General features: G+C 38.7%; 2 protein-coding genes across 5 annotated transcripts in view; one reads left to right on the top strand and one right to left on the bottom strand.

The window, feature by feature from the left end:
• LOC126281317 (tRNA-uridine aminocarboxypropyltransferase 2) overlaps positions 1-16945 on the bottom strand; it is a 39736-nt gene extending 22791 nt beyond the window's left edge. Inside the window, exons 1-3 of one of the 2 annotated variants that reach the window (XM_049980165.1) lie at positions 16361-16945; positions 16089-16274; positions 9037-9232 (exon numbers count right to left, since the gene is read on the bottom strand). In XM_049980165.1, coding sequence (XP_049836122.1) covers positions 9037-9232; positions 16089-16274; positions 16361-16446 — 468 coding nt within the window. In that variant the 5' untranslated portion in view covers positions 16447-16945. The remainder of the gene's footprint in view (positions 1-9036; positions 9233-16088; positions 16275-16360) is intronic. The other variant, XM_049980166.1, reaches the window with a different exon arrangement.
• Positions 16946-16995: 50 nt separating this feature from the next.
• LOC126281316 (3'-5' RNA helicase YTHDC2-like) overlaps positions 16996-27505 on the top strand; it is a 261983-nt gene continuing 251473 nt past the window's right edge. The window contains exon 1 of one of the 3 annotated variants that reach the window (XM_049980163.1): positions 16996-17272. In XM_049980163.1, the coding sequence (XP_049836120.1) occupies positions 17164-17272 (109 nt within the window). In that variant the 5' untranslated portion in view covers positions 16996-17163. The remainder of the gene's footprint in view (positions 17273-27505) is intronic. The other 2 variants (XM_049980164.1, XM_049980161.1) reach the window with 2 other exon arrangements.

The raw sequence follows: 27505 nt of genomic DNA, 5'->3' as shown, positions 1-27505 counted from the left end.
TTTAGCCATTGGCCAGCAAAAGGAACAAGCACAACTGTGTGGGCGCATAAAGCTGATGAGGACATCTTGTTCATGTGCAACTTCATACATGTTACCAACCCAACAAAAATTGTCATACATACATGCAACATACTATCTTGGTTGTAAACTTGATATTGAAACTGCTGGAATTCCTCCATCTGCTTTTGAAGATGTTAACTGTGAATGCTGTACCATAATTGGAAACTCTGCTAATTCTAAGCTGATTGCAATGAATTGGCTTAAACTGGTGATTTTCTTTTGTTCCAGTGTATTTCCCCTGGCAAACCCTGTTTTTCGATCAGACTTTTTTTTTTTTAATTTCTTCTTCTGGTATAAAGAAAAACTTTATGCCTGAAATACTAACAACACAGAATTTGAACAAATCATATTGAGTCAATATTTCATCCTCTACGGGCCTCTGTACAGTAGCATAGTCTGCTAGTCTTTTTGATTTTCCCCAATGCCACCACAAAGTGATTTACTATGGCCTGCTCTAAAAAACATTCCATTTGGCAGTAATGCCAAAATCCTTTCCATGCAGACATAAATTCAGGAAATTTTGAAATTCTTATAATGAGCAGCTGAACCATCTCTAAAGTAATAAAGGTTCTTGATGTTTTCAATCTCTGTCTTTAAATATGCCATTAACTTTACTGAAAGGCATGGACAGCTATGGTATTGTGATAGACAGTCGATGATCATACAAATGCTACTACGTTGACTTTCTTTGCCACCAAAACAGACAATTAATGGCTGTAATGAGGCTTGACTATTCTCTAAAGGCAACACTTTTATTGCATCTTGAACAACAAATGAACAATTCCCTGCAAAATCAATCAATATAATTAATTCATTTTCAGCAAAATTTCCTTTTAGTTGCTTAAGGTATAACTTTGGTGTTTGGACACTGAGCAATGGCTTCTTAAACTGGTAATTTTCAAAATAAGTGCCTCCATGAAATCTTCAACAGTTCCTGACGTATCTCCAACGTGTCTCTCTCAGAATGGATCCACTGCTTGTACTCCACAGTTTCTTTGGCATCACGATTTTAAAAAGTGTCTTCAACATAAGCCTCTAGTTGCATTTTTCCTGGACATTCCTCACAACATTACAGTGTACAAACTTTTGATACCAAACTGCATACAGCGCCCCCCCCCCCCCCCTTCTCCATCAAATCCTTGTGGTCATCTTGAATGGATGTTGCTGAAGCCAACATTAATAGGAGATTTTGATGAACTGCACATACACATATCGAATGTGATACCGAAGCACCAACTGTTGTACACTATTTTGGCCTGAGCCCACAAAATTTAGAGAACCTCAGTTGATTTCTATATTGCATAAAATAAACAATGAACATCACCATTTATTGTTTTTTTTTTTCTTGGTATGACTGAGGGTACTCATCATTCAAAAATAATAATAAAAGTCATTTTCTTTTACTTCATCATTCAGCTTTCTCCTTTACAGTTTGCAGGTGTTGCCAAAATCTCATGTTCAATTTTTTGTTTCCTATCCTTCTTCACCATCTTAGTTGAAACAGCAAATCCTTTAGCCATTTTTTCAATAGTCCACCTATTTGTGGCCGGGGCCAAACTTTGAACTTTACTGCAATTGCTATAAGTTTAAAGCTTAATCCTAAGTTCTTCAATTAAGATGCCCATATCTATGATTAAATTATGCTCTGCGCAACATTCTAACAGGTGGCTTCCTCTTTCATTTCTTAGCCCCAATCCATATTCACCTATTATGTTTCCTTCTCTCCCTTTTCCTACTCTCGAATTCCAGTCACCCACGACTATTAAATTATCGTCTCCCTTCACTGCCTGAATAATTTCTTTTATCTCAGCATAGATTTCATCAATTTCTTCGTCATCTGCAGAGCTAGTTGGCATATAAACTTGTACTACTGTAGTAGGTGTGGGCTTCGTGTCTATCTTGGCCACAATAATGCATTCACTATGCTGTTTGTAGTAGCTTATGCACACTCCCCCCCCCCCCCCCCCTTTTTTCCCTATTTGATTTTGTATTTATAACCCTGTATTCATCTGACCAAAAGCCTTGTTCCTCCTGCCACCGAACTTCACTAATTCCCACTATATATAACTTTAACCTATCCATTTCCCTTTTTAAATTTTCTAACCTACCTGCCCAATTAAGGGATCTGATATTCCATGGTCCGATCCGTATAACGCCAGTTTTCTTTCTCCTGATAACGACGTCCTGCTGAACAGTCCCTGCCCAGAGATCTGAATGGGGGACTATTTTACGTCCGGAATATGGCTAAGCAGGGATGGCTAGAGGACAAATGTAAGGACGTAGAGGCTTATCTGAACTAGGGGTAAGATAGATACTGCCTACAGGAAAATTAAAGAGACCTTTGGAGAAAGGAGAACCACTTGCATGAATATCAAGGACTCTGATGGAAACCCAGTTCTAAACAAAGAAGGGAAAGCAGAAAGGTGGAAGGAGTATAGAGGTTCTATACAAGGGTGATGTACTTGAGGACAATATTATGGAAATGGAAGAGGATGTAGATGAAGATGAAATGGGAGATACAACACTGCGTAGAGAGTTTGTCAGAGCACTGAAAGACCCGAGTCGAAACAAGGCCCCCGGAATAGACAACATTCCATTAGAACTACTGATAGCCTTGGGAGAGCCAGTCCCGACAAAACTCTACCATCTGGTGAGCAAGATGTATGAGCCAGGTGAAATACCTGCAGACTTCAAGAAGAATATAATAATTCCAATCCCAAAGAAAGCGGGTGTTAACAGATGTGAAGATTACTGAACTATCAGTTTAATAAGTAACAGCTGCAAAATACTAACGCGAATACTTTACAGATGAATGGAAAAACGGATAGATTCCGACCTCAGGGAAGATCAGTTTGGATTCCATAGAAATGTTGGAACATGTGCGAATGTTGGAACATGTGCGGCAATACTGACCTTACGACTTATCTTAGAAGAAAGATTAAGGAAAGGCAAACCTACATTTCTAGCATTTGTAGACTTAGAGAAAGCTTTTGAAAATGTTGATTGGAATAATCTCTTTCAAATTATGAAGGTGACGGGGGTAAAATACAGGGAGCGAAAGGCTATTTACAATTTGTACAGAAAGCAGATGGCAGTTATAACAGTTGAGGGGCATGAAAGGGAAGCAGTGGTTGGGAAGGGAGTGAGACAGGGTTGTAGCCTCTCACCGATGTTATTCAATCTGTATATTGAGCAAGCAGTAAAGGAAGCATAAGAAAAATTCGGACTAGTTATTAAAATCCATGGAGAAGAAATAAAAACTTTGAGGTTCACCGATGACATTGTAATTCTATCACAGACAGCAAAGGACTTGGAAGAGCAGTTGAACGGAATGGACAGTGTCTTGAAACGAGGATATAAGACGAACATCAACAAAAGCAAAACGAGGATAATGGAATGTAGTCGAATTAAATCAGGTGATGCTGAGGGAATTATATTAGGAAATGAGACACATAAAGTAGTAAAGGAGTTTTGCTATTTGGGGAGCAAAATAACTTATCATGGTCGAAGTAGAGAGGATATAATATGTAGACTGGCAATGGCAAGGAAAGCATTTCTGAAGAAGAAAAATTTGTTAACAGCGAGTATAGATTTAAATGTCATGAAGTCGTTTCTGAAAGTATTTGTATGGAGTGTAGCCATGTATGGAAGTGAAACATGAACGTAAATGGTTTACACAAGAAGAAAATAGAAGCTTTCGAAATGTGGTGCTACAGAAGAATGCTGAAGATTAGATGGGTAGATCATATAACTAATGAGGAGGTATTGAATAGAATTGGGGAGAAGAGGAGCTTGTGGCACAACTTGACTAGAAGAAGGGATCAGTTGGCAGGACATATTCTGAGGCATCAAGGGATCACCAATTTAGTACTGGAGGGCAGCATTTCAGAAAGATGTAGGCTGAGAAGCTTGCACAGGATAGAGTATCTTGGAGAGCTGCATCAAACCAGTCTCAGGACTGAAGACCACAACAACATCATCTCATTTTTGACACTGTTCCATTTGGATTTGAGCAACATCTATTTGGTTCACACCAGCAGCTGTTGGCAATTACCTTAGTAATGCAGTGCTGAGCTTTCAGAATTCTGCCCTTTTTGTATCCTATTGAGTCCCTTTTGCTAATCCATTGAAGCTTTAATGTTGACTCTCAAAGTGATGATAATCAAGTATCAACAGTAATGCCAGCATCAACAACATCCATGTCTGCAGTGGGTAGTGATTCTTGCTTCTCTTGGTGGGGCAATTCTTTTTGGGCCAGTTCACATCTACATTTGGTACAAATTTTCTGAGCATGTTTAGAAACTTCATTCGCCAGTAATTTCAACCTATCAGTCATTTTGATGGTTACTGGCATTAAAGCCTTATTGGTTATGAGGTGGTGTTTTTTTTCCAAATGGGTTGCAGCAAGTCTTCAGCAGGAACTGCAATTATGTCATCAACAAAGCATCTTTAGTAAAATTAAGCCCAGACCTAAGTCACAGAAGCTCCTTGTCTATCGATGACTCCGTAACTGGTTCTAGTTAACTTTTGCCATAACAGAATGGTAATGACTTACAACAACCGGCTCAATCTGATCCAGCAAAGTGGCAGGGTCAAGAGTATCTTGGTTCAATTTATACAATAGTTTATTAACCTATACAAACAATTCTGAAAGCTCATGAATATACTAATTTGAATCATAATGTAAGATGCTGTTACATTCAGTGATTCATATGAATCATTCACTTGAAAAATTTCTCATTCTTCATAATTTATTTTTAATGGATTCAGTCCTGTTTGTAAATAAAATATACAAATTAGGCAATTGAAACGTATTTTTAGTGGTTATATTCAGCTACAATAATGATTATTGTTATCCATGATTCAAACACTCACTCAACACTATGATTGAGCAATGTCAATGCTAAAGATAACAGTACACAGAAGACTGCCACAGTGAGAACGGCCAATAATGAAAGCAACAACTGAAAGTAGTGTGATTTAGGATGTATCATTGCGAAGATAGAGATTTTAAAAAACTATTGCTGCTTTACAATAATGATGTAAACTGAGTGACAAGCATGGATATACACTAGCATGCATTGTAGGGTTCAAACATCCCAAAGCAATATAGCATTCCATTATGATGATCTATATTTTATAATGTTATGAGCATTTTATGAGGTTTTATTCTACACACATCAAAAAAAGTTTTGCACCACCCCGACTCCCTCCTGGTCTGAAGAGGACCGTGAAGCCCTACAAGCTACCTGGGGCTTCTTCAGCCCCTGGCAGGTGTTTGGTTTGCCACTGGCAGGAACCTGGGAAGGGAGTGACTCAAGGGATCCCTTCCTAGCAAGAGAAGCCGAAGAAGACTTACACTTCTCCGCTTAGAAGTTGGGTCTGTTGTCCCCAATGGTTCGGGGGTGCTGCTCCCAAGCTAGGTGGTGCGGGAGCAACAGGGAGGGAAGTGCCCCCACCATCAAGGGGGCAGGTGTGGTGCTTCGGCTCTGAGAGCTGACTGTATGTAGAGCAACGGATGGAGCTGTAACAGGAGTGACAGTGGTGGCATATGATGACGTCTTGCGCATGGGATGAAGCCGTTCAAATTTCCATTTAGCCTCAGTGTAGGTCAGTCGGTCCAGGGTCTTGTATTCCATTATTTTCCATAGCATGTCAGCACAGCACCAATCTCAGTACAGTCTAAAGGTGAGGCCAAACATTTCACTCAAGCATTCAGGACACCAATGTCAAAACTTTGGGCTTTGCATTCACATGAAGATGCCTTACTGGTGTTTCTGAGTTCATATCATGCTTTCCCTACTCCTGACATTTTGTCGGCAAAACGTTAGAATGCAAGACACCATCGGACCTTGCTGCATTTGTCATCCTAATCACTTTGCTCCAGCTTCAGACTTTACCATGAAGTTTCATCTAAATGTCAAGAGTTCAATATCCTTCTCATCTCATGCAGTAAGTATCCCCTGACCTGCAGTTCGGGTGACTTTTTCAAGATCTACCCCTTTTTCTAGACCTCTCCAGTCCTTCACCTTCGCCCTCTTCCTACCCCTTCACCCTTTCTGGCTGAAGAACTAGCCACTGGCTCCAAAAGCTTGCTTAAGTATAATCTTATTTTATCTGTCTCCTGCCACCACATTGTGAGTAGATTTTTTAACTATCCTATTACATTATACTGTCAAAAATTGATTGTTTTCATTGTTACACCATGCAAGTGGATAGATCTAGTCTCCAGACTGCAGCTGAGAAACACACATATAAAAAAGGTTTTTTATATAGGCAAGCTTCCTTCCCTTTCAACCCTTCTTTTGGCAGAAGGGTTGAAAGGGAAGGAAGAGGAGTGAAGGAAAAGGATCAGAGGGTTTTGGGAAAAGGGGTAGAGTTAAGAAAAAAACACCCAGAACCACAGTTCAGGGAAGACTTACTTGACAGGACGAGAATGAAAGACTTCAGTATCAGAGTTCAACATCAAGTGTACAACAAGCCATTTTTATGGGAATCTAGCACTGTTCTCATATCAACTGGCAGAATGCAGTATACTATTCACAGCACGACTGCAAGCCTCAGCACCGCCAAAGTTAGTTACAGCTCCGTAAATTCAGTGATACTGCCATAGGTCAAACTGTTTCAGATTTCTTCATTGCACGACATCTGGCCACCATGATGGAGCCACATCTATCTGCTGTAATGAAGCCTCCTGCACACAATATCGAGTGGGTGCCTCCACCTGCATCCATCTCACTGATAGAAGTCTCCGCCTATCCACCTGTGATGCCATCGTAGCCAAATCATACACTGCCTCTCCCATGGACATCGACATCACCCTCACATAGTTGCCAGCACACACTGCAGCACCCTCCACGCTCCTACCTATGCTGGTGGATGCACCCTGTACCTGGTTTCCAGGAGCAATTTCCCTGGTTCTCGCAATATGTGATATTGGAACGCAGGTTGGTTTGCTCTGCCCATAGCCAAGTAACCAGCCTCATTACTTTCCACGGCACAGACCTCCACCCTGCATTTTCCAAGTTGGTAGGAGAGGGGTGCGGTATCAGCCACTATCAGGTCAGTTGGACCTTCAAATACACGCACAATCAGCTATACTGCCACGTTTACTACAGACACCACTGAGGCATGAGGGCGCTGCCACAAATGATTACATCACTGCCAATGAGATGCAAGCGTCCACTCTCCAGAGCTACAGCAGTTTGTGTGCTTAAATTCATAAATTCCTAATCTGAGCCCATTTTGTGTGTGTGAATAACATTTACACTTTCACAGTGGCTAGGGCTCAAAGTCTTCTGAATGGACATTATACTGAAGCGTGACAGATTTATGAATCTTTCGTATCTGTATACATTTCTACATACAAATCTACTATTAGCAACTGATGATGTGTCTACAGCAACAAAGTTACGTATCATTTTTAGTATTTGATATGAGATGTAGAATAAATTAATATCTGGATTCTATGCTCATGAACAACATATGTTCCTCAGTCCTGTATCCAGTAAAGGACCACACAGCATGCAAAGAAAGTTATAACAATCATCAAATCATAATTAAACATGCTTAAGTAAAAAAAGTGAAAATTAACAAATACATAATACATTAACAAAAAATGTTAATTCATATGAAGCAATTGATATTTGGACCAATATTTTATCTTTTTCCCTCTAATGCATGCAAAATACTGTGTCTTTGACATATATTTGCATTTTAGTTTTTCTGGCAAAGAATCGGGCTCAAATTGTTGTCTGGAAATTGTGTTGAAAAGATTATCTCATGAAGGCACCAACATCACCTTCCAGCCATTTACGTCACATCAGGGAAATATGTCACCACATTATTCATTACATTCTGGTATGTTTGCCTTCATCTCTACATGGGATGAAGAATAACAAATGAAGGCTGTATAATTTCTTAGCAGATTGGAAGATTACTGCCTTGAGATAAGAGTGAAAAGGTACTGAAAAGTACTGCAGAAATAATGAAAGGGAACAGTATAGTAAAAGTAGCACAATGAGCTTGGGGGCTGCTTGCCAATAGCACTCAGCAGGCTTTGACGATAGTCCATCCAAGAGTTAGCCAAGGCAACAGCAGTTAACTTTGATGGTCTGACATGAACCAGTGTTAACATGGCATCAAGGTCTTTGACAGACAGTGAATTAAGCATATGAAATTTGTTGTGACCTGGATTAATTGAATCAGCTGTAAGCCATATGGTACCACAATAGACCAGATATCCAATAGACCAACGACAATTCTCTGGCATACTGATCCACTAAATTAATTTAAAATGATAAAAGTGATGCTAGTGGGAATCCATGAGACCCAATATATAGAAAGAACACGTGAATCTTGTTTGAGATAATATGGCTTTCATGGCAAGAAGTCTTAGTGTTACTTGGAACTTAACTTTTACACAAAGGGAAATAATGGAAATTTAGGTTTCTAAAATAACAAAGCAAGTATGTGTTCATAAAGAAAAAATCATGCTAGAAAATTTGTAATTATATTGCTACCCAAAGAATGAACAATCTATAATTGGAAATAGTTCTGAAGCAGGAGCCAAATCCATATGACAAACATTAAAAGCAAATGCATACTCCTTTGAAGTATCTTATAGCAAGACTTAAAAAATAATCCATTTTTCCTTTAAGTAAATCAGACTGAGTACAATTGTACTAGGTTACTCAGTCTCTATATTACTTTTACAGATTTCCATTTTCTCCTGTCCCCCCCCCCCCCCCCTTCTTCTCCTTCTTCCAAGAAAGACGAACAATCACTCTAAAGGCACAAGATTCAATACAATCCTACTCCTGTTTCTATGATTTCTATTCTAGTCAATACTTTCTTGATATCTGGCAACTATGCCTCCTCGTTCTCAGTCTTATATTGTGTCCCTTTCCAAATTATTTTTCACATGTAATTTCTATGTTATTAAATAACACTAACCATTTTATTACAAATATTTACCTGTCTGATGTTGTGCAACAGAGGTGTGGCATGGAAAATAGCTTTCGCTTGAGGCCATGTTCCATCAATCACGATTAGATCATATGGAGACTTTCTCTCAGAGACAGAAGGCAACTGGAAGATTTCAACAGCATCCTTGGAGGGATACAAAAGCAGTGCGTCTGGTGACTTCAATATTTCTTCCAGACCAATGTGCCTGAAACAGTACAAACCAATTCATTCAGAAATAAACAAACAACAGGACATTTTCCAAGCATAATAGCCTAAAAGTTCAGTGAGAAGATTATGTCCTCATTATGCCGATCAACAAAAAAGTTATCAGCTCAGCAACCAATTTTTGTCATCATATTCATTTCTCTATCATTGCTTCTACAAAATTCTGTTAATACCTACACATCAACAACAACCTCTCCCAGACTTCCCTCACCCACAACTACCCCACAGACCTCATTCACAAACAAATTCCCTTGGTAATATCGTCCCCCCACAGTTTAAACAATACAATCACTTAAAAAGATGCGGGAGCAACCCTTTGACTCTGAATGCTGCAACAGATTACTCCATGAGGACAACTCACTCAAGCCAGGCCATGAAATTACATCCTCTCCCCCTGATATCCTATTCGGGCCACCCATTGTCCTTGGTCATTTAACCTCTGTAACACCTAACAATAAGTCAAACAATATGACATTCTCAAACCATCACCCTTACCCAGACAATTATTTGTGCTTACAATTTGCCCATATGCCATCTACTCTTGGTCCACTATTAGTAAATCCCACGATAACATAAGCAAAGCAACTTGCAAAACCACACATGATGTTTATCATGTAATATGCCCCCCCCCCTCGCCCAGTGTTTTATACACGAGTAATCGCCACTTAAGTGGTTGGACACATAAATGGGCACTCACCATTTCCTCATTGCTTTTATCCCCCCCCCGTGTGTCCATGTCCTTAATGGCATTGTTCATTTCTCTTCCTCTTAATCCAATTCTACCTCTAAATCTGTCCATCTCTGGACTGAACCTGGCATAGTGATTACAAATCAACTATCTTTGAATATCTTGACCCACCACCTCCTCTTCCAATTTTTGTTTCCCATCTTTCTCTTAACAGAGGAATTCCTCTCATTCTCATCACCCCATATTTGTTATGATGTCATATACTTCTCCATTAGCTTCAGTGCTCAGTATATTACAAATCTTTGCCACAGTTTTCTGTTTTCTCCTCTTCTTTCTCCACCACCTCCTCCTACAATATCCATTTGTACTTCATAAGGCTACTTGCATCTGCTTTTCTCTATTTATTACTTAAGTTTTGCCCCACATAAATACTGTCCCTAAAAGTAACCTTAATTAAAACAGGATGTCACGAATTTACAAGACATGTTTTTAATAAATTTGTAACCATATGCTGAGCAGTGCTACAAGTGAACTACATATAGCTAATCTATTCCAGTTTTCCATAGAGTACATTGTTGATACATCACATATGTTATAAACATTAGGCCTATTGTGAAGTCGGCATAAGAAACTGATCATTACAAGAAGTAATTTGTGCACAAACCATTAACTGTGTGAGTGTCCTCTCTGCTACACCGAAGTAAATTTTTCTGACCACAATAATAAAAGTTGACTCAGGATGCATTGAAACTCAATGTAAAGCTTCATAATCATCAATAATGACTACCTGTGAATCCTAAAGTGGAAAACTTCCCAGAGGGATAAAAATTTAGCAAACCATTTGTACATAATGCAATATCATACAAATAGAAATGAAAGAGATTACTGCAACTGAAGAACATGTAATGTTACCTGTACACCTTAATGTACCACCATATTTCAAATACAACACTTTTTGTTACAACTTGTTCTCTTTCCAAACATGTGTATCCTATTAAATGTTGTTTTATTTCCAAGAATGTTTAATTTTTTTTATATTTTTGGCTTGCTCGGACAACACATTCGAAAATTCCCAATATTTATAACTTCTTGCCATAAGGAATCTTAACATCGTCATCCACATATTATCAGGTTTGTTCATATAGGTATGTGTGTTGTTAGTGAGAGGAAACCACTATCACGAAGGGTGCCACTGTTACACCTTTCTTTGTGACTCTAGCACTTACTTTGTTGTTTGATGAGCACAGAACAACTCCCCTACCTCATTACCAAATTACGCCCTAAACTCAATAGAAAATATCATCTGTGAGAGTAGCCACTTGATGCTCCAAGTTCTTTTCTACACCAAGACAGGGTAGTGGAATGAAACTGTGTAATGTGGACCAATGAGGTATGCAGTAACTTACTGTACACACAGACAAACTGTAGCTTATGGGAGATGTGACTGACATTATATGGGAATACTCCCCAAGAGTAACAATGCATAGTAGCTGTGATGCCTAACATGGGGACAACTAATCAATAACAGTTATCAGCTTCATCCCTGTGACTTCATATGTGCAAAAAAGGAAAAGAACAGGAAATTGACTTTTTCTGAAAGAAGGCTGTGGTAACAAACTAATCTGTTCCACGCTAGCCATACGTAGAGGTTTTCTTGAAAGGCGAGTGTGGTTGTACATTGGCCTAGCGGTAATGAAAGCTTCAGTTAATCCCCTAAGATGCAGTCACTATTAGTAGAGTACCGCTAATATACCATTAACTAGTTTTAAAATAAGACCTAAATGTAATGTACTCAAGTAAAATGGGGACAGCTTTTCAGAGATGCATTCTACTTACTGCATAATCATAACATACATTAACCATGAAAACAGCTTATATTCTGTGGTCATTTTCAAATACTGATGATTATTTCTGAACAAGACTCCAAATCACTGACCCCTTGAGATTAGTGGGGTGTTGCTGATCCCAAATGGCCCACATACACTATTGAGGGTTGTGTAATTCTAAGTTACCAGGTTATTTCTGGCCCAAAAAATGCTATGACAATACATGGCAAAGCCCTGCATACCTAACAACCCTCAACTAAGGTTTAACAGATGCCACAACTGTCCACTAATAAATTCTTCTAATTGCATAGCACATCTTGAAGTCCTGAATTTTTGCCACCCTTGCCAACCAGCCAGTTAAACCAATATTGCGTTCTCCATGATACAGTGTCCCACTAACAGCGGTCATTGGAATACGCCCAGAGTTGGTGGTGCTAACCACTCTGCTGTTAGGACCCCTAGGACTCAAAAAGATACTTAAGTCATAACCAGGCAAGTTCCCGGAGCTGGCACAACCCAGGAGGATTATATGGCTTTCTTAATGCCATAGACATGGCACACAATACCCCCCACCCCCAGAAACATTACTTGATAGCACTGTGAGTATGGTGGGTCAAATATAGAGAATGTCGTGTGGGCTGACAGAAGAGGGGTACTTTGGACTGAAGCAGGAATGGCATAGGAATTTTTGAAACCAGAAAACTCTCTTCAAAATTCTAGCTGAATAAAAAGTATACAACAAAACAAGGACTATCATAGAGCAAACCTTGAGCAACATGACCTCCCTAGTAAAGTTCTTTGGGGAACTATCAGAGCCCTTTGAAATTCAAGCAGGTGTCCAACAGGGCAATGGCTTCTCACCTCTCCTTTTCAAACTAGTGTTAGATAAGGTAATAAAAGAATAGGAAATGTCACAACAGAGGATAACCTTAGGAAACCTACCGATTAAATGCCTGGCTTTTGCAGACAATTTGGCAATCGTCACAAAAGGTATAAACAAAACAAAAGAAGCTGTTGAAAAACCACAAAACATCACTTCGAAAACTGGACTACAGATCTCTGACGAAAAGACACAATTTATGATCACAAAGAAACTCTCATCTCTTAACACAAAATATGGCACAATTTACAAAACGGCAAACTTCAAATACATTGGTGAAACACTACAAATGAACGGACATAACAGAGACTCAAATGAAGAAATAAAAACTAAACTGGACAAGGCATACAAAATAATGCGGAATCATTACAACAATAAGTCTATCTCACAAAGAGCCAAATTACACTACTATAACATGGTGGTGCTCCCCAAAGCACTGTATGCAGCAGAGACCACAATGATCCTAGGGCATACACATATCACACAACTAAAAAAAGTAGAACAGAAAATACTTAGGAAAGTATTTGGCACAACTAACAACAATGGAATATGAATCAAGAAACCTACACATGAACTACACAAACATATGGAGACAGTCACAGAAAATATTAGAAAACGCAGACTACAATTCTATGGCCCCTATACAGAATGCCATCACACAGACTGACCAAACAGGTCTTTGACTGGGCAACCACTAGAAACAAGAAATGCATGGTAGAGGTAAAAAAAACTACCGGAACCAACTCAACATAACACCAGACACAATGATAGAATAAAATTCACAATCATCATTAAGAAAAGTAAACTACATGAGATACGCTGTGACAAACGAACAGGCATAAAATGGACCAAAGAATGCAAACAAGCTCACAGCCGAAGATGAAAGAAATATGTGCAACCAAAAAGGCAACCAAGATGAAGCCGAAGACACGAAGCCGACAAGAAGCATGGACAGAGGACCGGAAACAGAAACACAGTGAGGGAATAAGGGTAGTTTGGGCAGCAAGGAAGGCAGCAAAAGGAATTGTCCATGTAGTTTCGCTTAACTGCATTCTTTACGGAACCCTATCAGGCTGATCACACAGAAACACTATTCAATTGTGCTGGTTGTAAGATAGGTACAGCCACAAAAATGACATTTAATGAGAAGACAGTCACTGTAGTTTGAATAGAAAAATATCTAATGTATGCTGATAAGACAAACATTATGACCACTGCCTACCGTGACATTGGATATTGCCTGGTGGTGTTGTACGCACGTGATATAGTAAAAAAAAGTATACAAGCAGAAACGGATGGTGGATCAGCCTAGCAAATATTTGTGCTCAAATGGGGAAAACCGTGGAGGTAAGCAACTTTGACGAAGGGCAGATTGTTATTATTATACAGAGCCTGTGAATGAGTATCCTGAAAACGGCAAAGCTAGTCGAATGTTCACATGCAATTGTCATGAATATCCGTGGAAAGAGGTAGGACAGCGAAACTGGCACTAGGTGCTAAGTGATTGAACATACATGACTCTTCACAGGATGTGGGGTTCAGAGACTTGTCTGCTATATAAAGTAGAACAGATGGTAATCTGTGGCATCTCTGCCCGAAGAGCACAATGCTGACGCATTCATTGTACATTGAGCCCCACAGAAGACCATCCCTACCTGTTCACATGTTGAACCAATACCTTTGTTAATTGCAATTGCAGTGGGCGCAACACCATTAGGATTTGACCATTGATCAATGGAAATGTGTCAACTCTTCAAGTGAATCACATTTTTGCTAGACTAAGTCACTGGTCATCTCCACAAAGGCTGTCATTGAGGTGAACGGTGGTTCAAAATGTGCAGCCCACCACAGAGACAGGCTGGTAGGAGCAGTATTATGCTAAAAGAGACATTCTGCTGTGCTTGCATGTAACCTGCGGCAGAAATCTAAGACATGCTGACAGCTGCGAACCACCTGCATCCCTTCATGCTCGATGTCCCCCCAAACAGCGATGCCATCTTTCAGCAATATAACTATCCATGTCACTGAACAAAAACCATACTACAATAGTTTGAGGAGCATTAAAGTGAACTCACATTGATGCCTCAACAACCGAATTTGCCGACGTTAATCCTATGGAATCCATCTAGGTCGCTACTGGGTGCCATCACCCATATACACAAATCAGTGGCCCATTATTTATGCGAAATACATGACCTGTGCATAGACATCTGACACATACCTCCACAAACGAATACATTCAATCACGTTCCAAAGACAGACAGATAAGCAGTTAAGCAGATGGTCATACTGTTTTGGCCCTTCAGTATATTTAACGAAATGTAGACTATAACTAATGTTCAATTTCATTAATCAATTGTTCTACAGCAAAAACTGATAAGAAAATTGCACAATGTACATGCCACCAAATAACAATCCATATCAATCAGGATATTTATAGGCTACACTGTTTTCAAAGAACAGCCTTGTGGAAATTAGAACTTGCATGAACATAAATGTTAAAGCCTAAAATACACAGTTTGTAAATATGAAGTTCATAACTGAAATTATAAAGAGAAAGAACCAAAACATATACATGGATTTACAGGAACAAACATTTAATAGGCCTATTTGTCAATCAGTTTCCAATTAAGAATGTACTATACAGTCAAGCTCCAATATATTCACATTGTTTATGTATAACACTGCCTCTGTCACTGAAATCTGTCAATCACAAAGTTATTATCTTCAAGTTACAATTTTCATAAAATGTTTAGGTACGAGGTTCTTACTGTGGCCCAATCTTAACCACTATTTCAATAACCTTGGCACAAAAAAACCTAATTTAACTAAGAACTGGTGGCAGTCTTACAGGTAGCTTAACAAAAATCAAACAATGGAAAATTAAGGATGGAATGTAACAATATTATAAAACAGCCTAAGCAACATTAAGCTATCTGTTGGGCCTTTACAATAAGGGCAAGCAGTCTACAGAGTTGATATCAACTAGCATCACGCTATAAACAAACATTAACCACGTAAAATCTTACCTGTTGGACATAACCTATGCATTACTTAATACTTGCAAATTGTACCTGAGAGAGGACCAGAGTGTCAGCAAAATTTACAACCATCATGGTAGTCCCAATGCTTCAAATTTGCAGAAAATGCTGAATAACGCAACTACAATTATCAATTACGTTACAACCACTCAGAAAAGTAGGTACATGGTAAACGATCCTCATGCACAAGAACTACGGCATCACCACCAACCAAAAATGCTATTGCGTTTTGACTCCTGTAGCGTCCACCGTTTATGTGCCTACCAGTGACTGAGACGAAAGAAAAACCTACGAAACAGTCAGCAGAAAGGCTACAGACATACACAGCACCCTACTTCTTCCAAGAACAACAGAGTTCTAAGTCACAAGTTTAATGATATGAGAAAAACTGGTTGGCATACTTGTTCAGGGGAAATTTTTTCCCTTTGAATATCAAGCATTTCCCAGGTGAAAGTCCCAATGAAAGCATTGGGGCTGTACGGAGGCAACGTTTCTCCTCTGCTGGGTGTTGGAGTAAAATCAAACGACACTGTATATCCAGTGGGGTCTTCGGTAGATATGGGCACCAGCAAACAACAGCAGGTCTCCTAAAATGATTACCGTTTTTATAAATCAAAATACACCGTACCGATCACACGTAACAAGTTATACATTGTAGTATAAAAAAACATACCTACAGCTTGGACATATTTCTCTCTTTCTAGGTGGGTCGGCTGGTAAACCTGATAAATCATCCCAGACGTCATCTATGTCGCTCATTTCTTCAGATTAGTTTAGGTTCGAGAACCGAACAAACAGACATAAACCAAATATTACCAGAACAACACAACTTCCCTACCCAGTACACATACACATTACACAATCTACAAACCAAAGCAGTGATATGGAAAGATGCTTCAATCATTTCACAAAGCAAGCCAAAGAGAGAAGTTGTCAGATCCTCGTTTAAAGTCATAGTTCGTTCTACAGTATGTGTTTCGTACTGTGTCTCACTAGAAATGAGCTGCGATTTGCTGATTGAAAGTCCACTGCTGTAACACAGGCACTACAATCACAGTCTAACATAACTGCTGTGGTATGTTGTTTATAACACACGACTTCAAGAATTTTCCCCCTAATTTTCCTTCGTTGACTGGAGTACAACGCACAATCAAATTATCACCTTCAACCTAACTGAGGCTCTACTCTTAAATCTGTGACCACAAACAAATCAATCAACTTCAGCTGAATCCCAATTGTAATCAATGTAGCGATTTATCGCAGTTACCAAGTTGATATCTCTGACATTGAGCTCACTGACTGTAACAAAGATGTGGAATATCTTTGAAAATTTTGCAGACTGACTTATCCGGCATGTAGTGCTTTGGGAATTTTGTTTATGTTGTTTGTTAACTAAATTTTAGAAGTTTGTCATTAAGAATAAATACGATCAGTTTGTAGCTTTGTTTTTATTAGAGTTCCCTTTCAACGCCAACCATGTCAAAAAAGAAGATGGGGTCGAATATTGCCGACCTAGTTGGTGAAGAAGTACGAATAGCTGTTAATTTGAGATTGAAGAAATTCTTGAAATCCGAAGATTGCAAAGGTAACATTATCCTCAACTGTTATACAAATGTCTTCCGTATTGAAGACATGGACATGGGATGATGAGAGCTTATGCTTTATTTAAGTTTCATTGTTCTACATTGTTACACGCCCAGCAGCATACCACCCTCGAAAGAATTTTAATTATTGTCCTGCCGTTTTATAATCTTGCGGAGATAACTTTTTTTCCACCAAAGACACTGGCTATTATAAGGAATAGCATTAATTGGATACGGTTGAAATAGAAACACGTAATAAGACGTAAACCGTTGTGTTCTTTGCTCTACCTGCCAGTAATTTCTATTTCTCAAATGCAATTACACGAGCCGTTATAGATTTAATGGCACGTGTTTATGTTTTACCATCATTTGCATGTGAACCAAGTCTCACGATAGTAAAAGAATAAAAGTTCACCTTACGTAATTATCATTACGATTACGCCTTGGACAAGATAGATAAAGCAGTAGTGACTTGGCTACAAGAACTGTCTACTTTGCAGTGGTTCACACTGTCTTTGCATATGAATTTGCTTTTGCATGTTACCACAAAAAACATTTTATCACGAAGTGGTGAATAGAGGTCGTGATACGATTGGTAACCTGAAGCTTTCCAATCAATTTTCAAAGAACTGGGAATGTTACTTGTACCATGAATATACAGCAGAGAGAAGATTCCATTTGTTCATAAGAACCCCTTTTGAAATTCACCTGACAAGCCAGAGACAGTAAGTGTTACAACAGTGTGAAGTGTACAAGCAGCATACAGTAGAAGGAATTGTGCAGCTCAGTCAAAATTAATGAATCGCTCAGGGAGGATGTCTCCAGAAAACTACTTCAACAATTTTTTATTGGATGGTTTAGTATATGGGGAACAAATGATGTCAAGTGTAAGAAATTGTGTCTACAATAAAAATTACCATAATTTAAAATTAATTCTTATTTTGTTTTTATTTGGTGCCTGGTACAGAAATTATGGAGACCAATTGATGTGAGATGGAACATTAATTTGGTTTACAACACTATAATCTTAGATTTAATAGTAGTTAGATTAATGCTTATGTTCATGTGAGATTAATGCTTATGTTCATGTGTCAACTTGTAGCCTATTCTATGGTTTATAGAACATTTATACGTAAAAACAGTTGAATCAATTAGAAACTGTAATTACTTTTGCAGAATCTGTACTGACATGCACCCCATATCATGATGCATGGATAAATAAAAAAAAAGTCATGGTCAATTTTATAATAAACATACCATCCCTAGAAGGCCTGCTATATTGGTTGCTACAAACGAGCTTAGCTTTGATTCTTGCTAGCAATAGCAATAGCTGAACCTACTGATAACAAATGGCAGCTTTGTCCTGGTACTTGATGTGTTGTGTGATATCAGACTTGTAGAAACAGAAAAGGAACATAACACTGACAGTATTTCTTATCCAATACCAGCTGTCAGTTTTGACAGTGATGTCATCAAGGTGGCAGACACCATTTCGCCTTATGCGGTATAGTGACAGTAACATTGTCATTCGAGACACAAGCATAAGAAAACAGTCCCATTGTACAAACTGTAATAGAAGTAATACAAAGGAAATTGTGAACCTAACTTTTTTTTAAGGAACAAACAAAATAAATGTCATTACTAATATGAAAGACATATCCAAACAGTAATTTCCGCAACGATCCAGTAAGCCATCGTTACACAAAATTATAAAAAAGAAAAAAATAGTCCACAAAATTACTGTTGGTAACTGCAATTAATGTAAATGGGGTAAACGAACTATATGGTACCAACAGACAAGTAAATCTGCAAAGAAGTATTAGGCCTATCAGAAGTTTCACTTGACTGAGGTAGCTCAAACGAAGTCCACTCCAAAAGCTAGTGTCAAAAAATAACTTGACCCATACAGCGAAAATGAAGTCAACGGAACCACACCTCTTCCGAAAATTGTATTAAATACTTCACTTGACCTATATAGCTCAGACACGGTGCATGATACCACGAAACCACCACTGTCTCCAAAAGCTCTGATCGAAACTTCACTTTTCCTATATGGCTCAAACAATGTTTGTGATTCCACAGAACTGCAACTTGCTGTAAAAACTTAATGGTATAGAAACTTCACTGGATGTATCTAACTAGAACAGAGTTCGGGATGCCAAGTAACCACAACTAGTTCCAGTAACTGGTATTGAAAACTGTTTCACCTATGTTGCTAGAGCAAATCCCACAATACACTAAAAGGGGTATTCAAAAAGTAATGCAACATTTTTTTTTTTCTTTGTGCAAATTTGGTTGAAACATTGCGGAATTTGCTGCAGGAAATTATGGAATATTCCCACTTCAGTCCCTATAGTTCCAGTTGGTGGCAGCACTATATGTTGCCTTCAAAATGCGATCTGTAATGGAGGCGTGTTCCAAGGGGAGAGCTGTCATTGAGTATCTTTTGGCAGAAAACCAGAGCATTGCAGATATGAAAAAAAAAAAAAAAAAAGTGCAGTGACTCGTTGATCGGGGTATCGGTCAGCTGCATACAGCTGCAATGTTGGAGCATGCAGACACTCTCATTCAAGGTGACTGGTGGCTCACAATCGAGCACATCGCCACACAACTGGACTTCTTTGTTGGTAGTGCTGGGAGACTCACCTGGCAAGTACTCAAAGGTGTGTGCCCACTGGGTTCCTTGCTACCTAACAAAACCGTAAAAGAGAAATGACCAGTTTTGCAGAATTGCTTGCACATTATGAGACTAATTGTGACAATTTTTTTGTCATACTTTGGCGCAGGCATTTAAACATGGATTCATCATTTCGAACCAGAAACAAAACGGCAATCCATGGAGTGGCACAACACAATCTCTCCTCCTAAGCAAAAATTCAAAGTTGCATCCTCTGCTGGTAGTCATGATGATGGTCTTCTGGGATTCCGAGGTGGTTATTCTGCTTGATGTCCTTCACAGTCAACTCTGAAGTGTATTGTGCTACCTTCAGAAGATTGAAGAAACAACTTCAGCATGTTCGTAGCCACAAAAATGCAAACTACCTTCTTCTCCTTGACACACAATGCCTCATGCACCTGAGAGGAGTTAACAAAACTTCGTTGGACACTGCTTCCTCATCCATCCTACAACCCAGTTCTCATACCTTCTGACATCAATCTATTTGGCACAATGATGGATGCACTTCGGAGGTAGCAATACATAGATGGTGGAGAGATTATTGATGTAGCAAGACATTGGCTCTGACCTTTACCAGTAAAGTGGTACCTTGCAGGCGTACAGGGCCTTGTAGTAAGATGGCATGATGCTGTCACATTGAATGGAGATTATGTTGGAAAATATGGTTTTTTAGCCAAAAGAGTGGGTAATAGCTTTTTGTACTGGAATACTGAAAAAAAAGAAAGTATTGCTTTACTTATTAACACCCCCCATATTATCAGAAACATCAATTAAGATATCTAGAACAAAGTTTACTATATCAATATTTGCAGAGCTAACTATCATTGGAAACCCAAATTGGTCAAAATAGTTAGAAGAAACTCCATAGTACTCACTGATAATAATTACGGATTGATAACTACAAATGCATAAAAATACCGTTAAAAGCAATTGTTGTTCACAAGCAGAAAAATACCATTCATGTAAATTAAACATACATACCATACTTGTTACAGTAAATAATAGAAAATAAATTTTAAAAATGTGCAAACAGTACTCATGTCATTGTATTACCACCCATTGTGACATGCAACAAGCTACTGCTGAATTTCCTCTTCATATCCACCTAATAACAAACGCAAAATAAAAATTAAATCTCTGCCCATTAACAGCATGCAGAACTAACAATTCCAAAGCTGAAAACAAATCTGTAACCAATAACTCACTAACAAAGCTACAAAGAAACAGCTCCAATACAAAGCAGGCAAGTAATATACAATACAGCAAATAGCACTGCCCCAGTCCAATTACTCACTAACCGAAAACAACTTACAAATAAATCTGCAAAAAAGTATTAGGCCTATCAGAAGTTTCACTTGACCGATGTAGCTCAAACGAAGCCAACTCCAAAAGCTAGTGTCAAAAAATTAACTTGACCCATATACTGAAAATGAAGTCCACGGAACCACACCTCCTCCGAAAACTGTATCAAATACTTCACTTGACCTATATAGCTCAGTCACAGTGCATGATACCACGAAACCACCACTCTCTCCAGAAGCTCTGATCAAAACTTCACTTCTCCTATATGGCTCAAACAATGTTCGTGATTCCACAGAACTGCAACTTGCTGTAAAAACTGATAATGGTATAGAAACTTCACTGGATGTATCTAACTAGAACAGAGTTCAGGATGCCAAGTAACCACAACTAGTTCCAGTAACTGGTATTGAAAACTGTATTTCACCTATGTTGCTAGAGCAAATCCCATAATACACTAAAAGGGGCATTCAAGAAGTAATAAAACATTTTTTTTTTTTCTTTGTGCAAATAGGGTCCATTTCGAATATGCTGCGCAACCATAATGTTGCACTACACTACACAGGTATGTCAGGAGTCCTAGCTGATGACTGGTATCACACCTTTCGGTTGACCCTAATTTTTGGAATATAGGTTATGGTGACAGAGATCTGTAGCATAACTCTATGTGTAGGTTATGTTGTAAGCTGACAGTTTGGTTTGAATTGGTGAAGAGGTATAAAAGACTTCACTTAATCTGTGGTAGGTGTAGATTTCCTTCACATAGCACATGATCTTAATAGTTGCTGCTATAACTAATTTTTTTACTATCTATGAATTTGGATTGGACTGTTGAGTTTTCTGTTAGATCCAAACTAACTGTGGAATATATATGGTATCTTAGACTGGATGAGATTACAGGAGATGAATTTGCACATAGTGGACTGGACATTTCAGTTATTCAGGATTTATTTATTTTCCTCTCGATTTAATGTGTTACTTGAAAACCTTTGGAATAATACAAGAATGTAACAGATATCACATTGCATTTGCACTTCATCAAATGGGATGCAGTTTGTTTTTAGTATAAGATGAAATAATGTGTGGTTCAGTGAAACATGATGGAACATGCTACAAGCAATAACAGCAATTAATACAGACAAACAAATTACTTGCATTAAGACCACTTACACATGACACAACATTATCAGGCATAAGAGACCATTTATTATGAGATTAATCAATATTTATAACCTTCGAGATTACGTTCATTGTGTAATAAAAGCTTTGTTCTAATAAAAATTGTTTTAATTAATGATGATGTAAATAAAATAGAAAGAAACTTCCACATGGGAAAAATATATTAAAAACAAAGATTCCAAGACTTACCAAGCGGGAAAGCGCCGGCAGACAGGCACATGAACAAAACACACAAACACACACACAGAATTACGAGCTTTCGCAACTGGCAGTTGCTTCGTCAGGAAAGAGGGAAGGAGAGGGAAAAATGAAAGGATGTGGGTTTTAAGGGAGAGGGTACGGAGTCACTCCAATCCCGGGAGCGGAAAGACCTCCCCTAGGGGAAAAAAAGGACAGGCCTACACTCGCACACACACACACACACACACACATCCATCCGCACATACACATCCATCCATCCATGTCATCGCATTTAAAAATAAATATGATCAAAAAAACTGTTTATGCCTCATTTGTGACTAATATATGACAGTACAGATGATATTTGCAGGTGTTTTATAACATCTCCCATAAATTCTTCTCTTTTCATGAAATATATTTCCCCACAATTGTGTGCAGGTGATGCCCTGTACCGTGTAAATATTCTTAGCTCAACAAATTCTGCAAGATCAGCTGCTGGTTAAATACAAGAAACTGTTGGATTCCAAATGTGTGTATCTTCATCAAGCAATTATAAAATGTAAAGCCAGTATTGTTACCATAAGTAATACTATTTCACATGTAAGAAATACAATACGAGTTTTATCATAGTCATAATGAATAAAAGATTTCATTCATTGTGTTGATAGGCCTGTAAAACCTACAGCAGAATAGATAAGAGAAATAACCCACTACAAAGTCTAAAGAAGTCATTACGCTATACAGATTGTTAAAGAACACATTACAATAATGTTCATTCCATGTCAAAGGAAAACAACATTAAAAAGTGTCCCCACTCGACCAAATCCAAATCTAATGAAATTTGGTGTGAAGATTCAATATGGTCTTTAGTGGTTATGTACCAAATTTCAGTCCAGTACGTTGAGTGGTTGAATTTTTGAGGGCTTGTTCTTTTAAAGTTCTAGCAGACATTTGGTCATTTGCTTTTAATAAACACAGACAAGTTTTTATGCTGAAACACACCATGGCAAAAATTAGGGACTAAGCCACACCTAAATATTGATATAAACCTCTGAAGTGGCTAGAAAATCTGTCGTGCTGTTCTGAGAGCAAAGGTTTGACTGACCACTGCTTGTTTTCATGTGAACCAGTCACACGAAAACTTCAGAGGGTTAGTCCTACCTATGATGTCTATAGATCAAGTGTAATTAACATTGGATGCCTCAGTGAAAAGATATGCATCTGCAATATTGGCCAAAATATTGTGCGTGCAAATTGTAGGTGGTTTTTTTTTTTTTTTTAAATGTATCAACTGTCGTGTTCAATCCTTTTTTCCTTGCCACATCTGGAAAGATCGTGCTTTAAGCTTTCAAAGCTATATTGTTTAATTTCTGGATCTTGCATATTGGTGAATATGACCTGTCAAAAATAAGGAAAATGGTTTATCGATAAATACAAAAAAATTAATACAGTTTTAGGCTGTAAATCAAAAACTATGTAATTGTAGTGTTTATAAGATTTGCCTGTGGTTTAGGGAATGTAACTATGCTGATAAGAAGTGTTTTTACATTATTTTACCATATAGAATATAAATATAATAAAACCTCAGAAAATATTCTTAAGATTGTGATATATTGTAAAATTTTGAAGATCGTGATGGAATATTATGTTGCTTTAGAATGTTGTAACCCTATAATGCATGGTGATGCAAATATGCATTGTCACTCAGTTTCCATCGGTATTATAAAACAGCAATACTTTTTAAGGCTCTATCCTCGCAACAGTGTTACATTGCTGAATCACCACTTTCAATTGTTGCTTTCATTATTGGCAATTTTCGCAGTCTGTGTCTTCTGTGCTGAGTAATCTTTGCATTTGGCAGGTTTGCCACAAGTTCTGGAAATCAGAAAATTTCAAATGTGTCAGGGAAATCAGGGATACATCAGGAAAATGATGAAATGGTTTATTTCCTGAGATGTTGTGCATCATTGCTGGCTGGAGGCAGCTGAGTACGTGCTGTGCTTCGCTACTCCTTCATTCTTACTGCTGCCACCCTTCCTACCATTCCCCTCAGTTTGCAGTTAGTGCTGCCACCACTTCTTGCTGCTTGCCTGCCAACGAGAGGCAGGGGGCATGAGGAGTGGTTTATTTGGAGCTGATTCTTGAGACTGTTGACGCAGTGGCTGGAGATTGCGGTCGTGTGTGTGAGTTGTGTCTGAATGATTATGTGAAAGTATTTGTGCTCTCATTTTCTGACAAAGGCTAGGACTGAAAATTTAATTGAGAGACTGTGATTCTCTTTCCTATGTCCCTGTTTGCGGATCAGTTGTCATCTTCAGAATTAGTTGTTACCTATCCTCATTAGCATTGATTCTCAGAGTATTTGCACATGTTATCTGTTGCATGGATCGGTCATCGCTGTCTCATGTAATCAACACGGTGCCTGTGACGCGTGAATAGCTGGCCACACGAGTGGACTTCAGCAATGGGCCAAACTGCAGGCCATTTCTACGAGTATATGTAATGGATCGGGCCTGCTGACCTGAAGCCCATCGTTTCCCACTATTGTGCAGGCCCTAGCTGTTGTATCTGATCTCACCACTCTGCTCGCAGGCTGGGTCTGTTTGTGTGTGGTGTAATGCAGTGGATTTTCGTGGTTTATCCATGGACCCAGGATTGCAGTGCTCCTCGCCAGGCCAGAGGCCATGGGTGATGGATTTCAGGAGTTGCGGCTGTCTTACCGCAAGTACATTCTACAGTACGGCATTGTATAGACGTTTTACTTATTCTAGTACATTTTGGCACTTTGAAAGTAGTTCATATATTAGAAAGTTTGGACGATTTCTAAGATGAAGAAAATTGTGGCAGTCGTTGGCAGTTGTATGCTGTATATTCAAATATTTCTTGAAAGAAAAATCACACTATACTGTAGAATGAAATGATCCTGTGGCGTTGATGGCTGGGAATCCCCATCTGGGGAAGTTCGGCCGCCAGGTTGCGAGTCTTCATTCAGGTGACGCCACATTGGGTTACTTGCGTGTCGGTGATCACATGTGGTGTATCGAGAGGTTGCAACAATGGAAAATTGTACTGAAATGCAGGAGGATCTGCAGCGAATTGACGCATGGTGCACGGAATGGCAATTGAATCTCAATGTAGACAAGTGTAATGTGATGCGAATACATAGAAAGATAGGTCCCTTATCCTTTAGCTACAAAATAGCAGGTCAGCAACTGGAAGCAGTTAATTCCATAAATTATCTGGGAGTACGCATTAGGAGTGATTTAAAATGGAATGAACATATAAAGTTGATCGTCGGTAAAGCAGATGCCAGACTGAGATTCATTGGAAGAATCCTAAGGAAGTAGGTTACAGTACGCTTGTTCGCCCACTGCTTGAATACTGCTCAGCAGTGTGGGATCCGCACCAGATAGGGTTGATAGAAGAGTTAGAGAAGATCCAACGGAAAGCAGCGCGCTTCGTTACAGGATCATTTAGTAATTGCGAAAGCGTTACGGAGATGATAGATAAACTCCAGTGGAAGACTCTGCAGGAGAGACGCTCAGTAGCTCGGTACGGGCTTTTGTTAAAGGTTCGAGAACATACCTTCACCGAAGAATCAAGCAGTATATTGCTCCCTCCTACCTATATCTCGCGAAGAGACCATGAGGATAAAATCAGAGAGATTAGAGCCCACACAGAAGCATACCGACAATCCTTCTTTCCACATACAATACGAGACTGGAATAGAAGGGAGAACCGTTAGAGGTACTCAGGGTACCCTCCGCCACACACTGTCAGGTGGCTTGCGGAGTATGGATGTAGATGTAGATGTAGATGATGATGAGGACAACACAACATCCAGTCCACGAGTGGAGAAAATCTGCAACCCGTCTGGGAATTGAACCTGTCGAAATAAAATAACATCAGTGGTCTTAATGAAAAAGATATACCATTTGGCTTGCTTTCTCCATCTAAAAACAATTCATTACAAGAGATATTGATGTTAGTACTTAAGAGGAGAAGTCCCTTTGTGTCTTTTTTTCCAACTTCAGTCTTTAGTACCCATCAGATCTCAGAATTTGTCAGGGAAAAATGCTAAAACTTGTCTGGAAATCAAGGAAATATGAGGGAATTTCAGTTGGGGAAACTTGTGGTACCCTATTTGGTGTTGACATTGTACAATCTTAAGTGTTGAGTAATGAGTGTTTGAATAATCAATCATCATTGTTATAGCTAAAGGTAATCATTTAAACAGTATGTTTTAACTGGCTAACCATCCTATTATGACAAAAGTCAACTACAATCGGTTAAGGAAATGCTGCCAGTGGACAAGGAGCTATGTCTGGGCTTGATTTTACTGAAGATGCCAAAATTTGTTCATACCTCTAATGCCTTGTTGTTGACAGAATTTCAATTCCTCCTGAAGACTTGCTGCAACCCATTAGGTAAAGAAAAACATGTAACCAAGAAAGCATTAATGCCAGTAAACATTGCAATTGGTTGAAATTACTGACTAATGAAGTTTTTAAACCTGGTCAGAAAATTTGTACCAAATGTAGACATGAAGTAGTCCAAAAAGAATCACCCCACCAGGATAAGCAAGAATCACATCCACTGAAGACACAGGTGTTGTTGATGCTTGCTTTCCTGCTAATACTTCATTATCATCACTTGGAGAGTCACCATTAAAGCTTCAATGGATCAGCAAAAGGGACTCAATGGGATACCTGAAGTGCAGTTCTGAAAGTCCAAGGCAGCATTACTAATGTAATTGCCACAGCTGCTGGTGTGAGCCATGTAGATAGTGCTCAGATACAAATAGAAGTGTGCCAAAAATATAATGATATGGACATCTTAATTGAAAACTTAAGATTAAGCTTCAGAATTAGAGCAATTGCAGTAAATTTTGACCCTGGCT

The sequence above is a fragment of the Schistocerca gregaria genome, chromosome 7 (genome assembly GCF_023897955.1).
Source record: "Schistocerca gregaria isolate iqSchGreg1 chromosome 7, iqSchGreg1.2, whole genome shotgun sequence".
In the NCBI taxonomy this organism is placed as follows: domain Eukaryota; kingdom Metazoa; phylum Arthropoda; class Insecta; order Orthoptera; family Acrididae; genus Schistocerca; species Schistocerca gregaria.
This window is presented reverse-complemented; position numbering and strand designations above follow the sequence as displayed.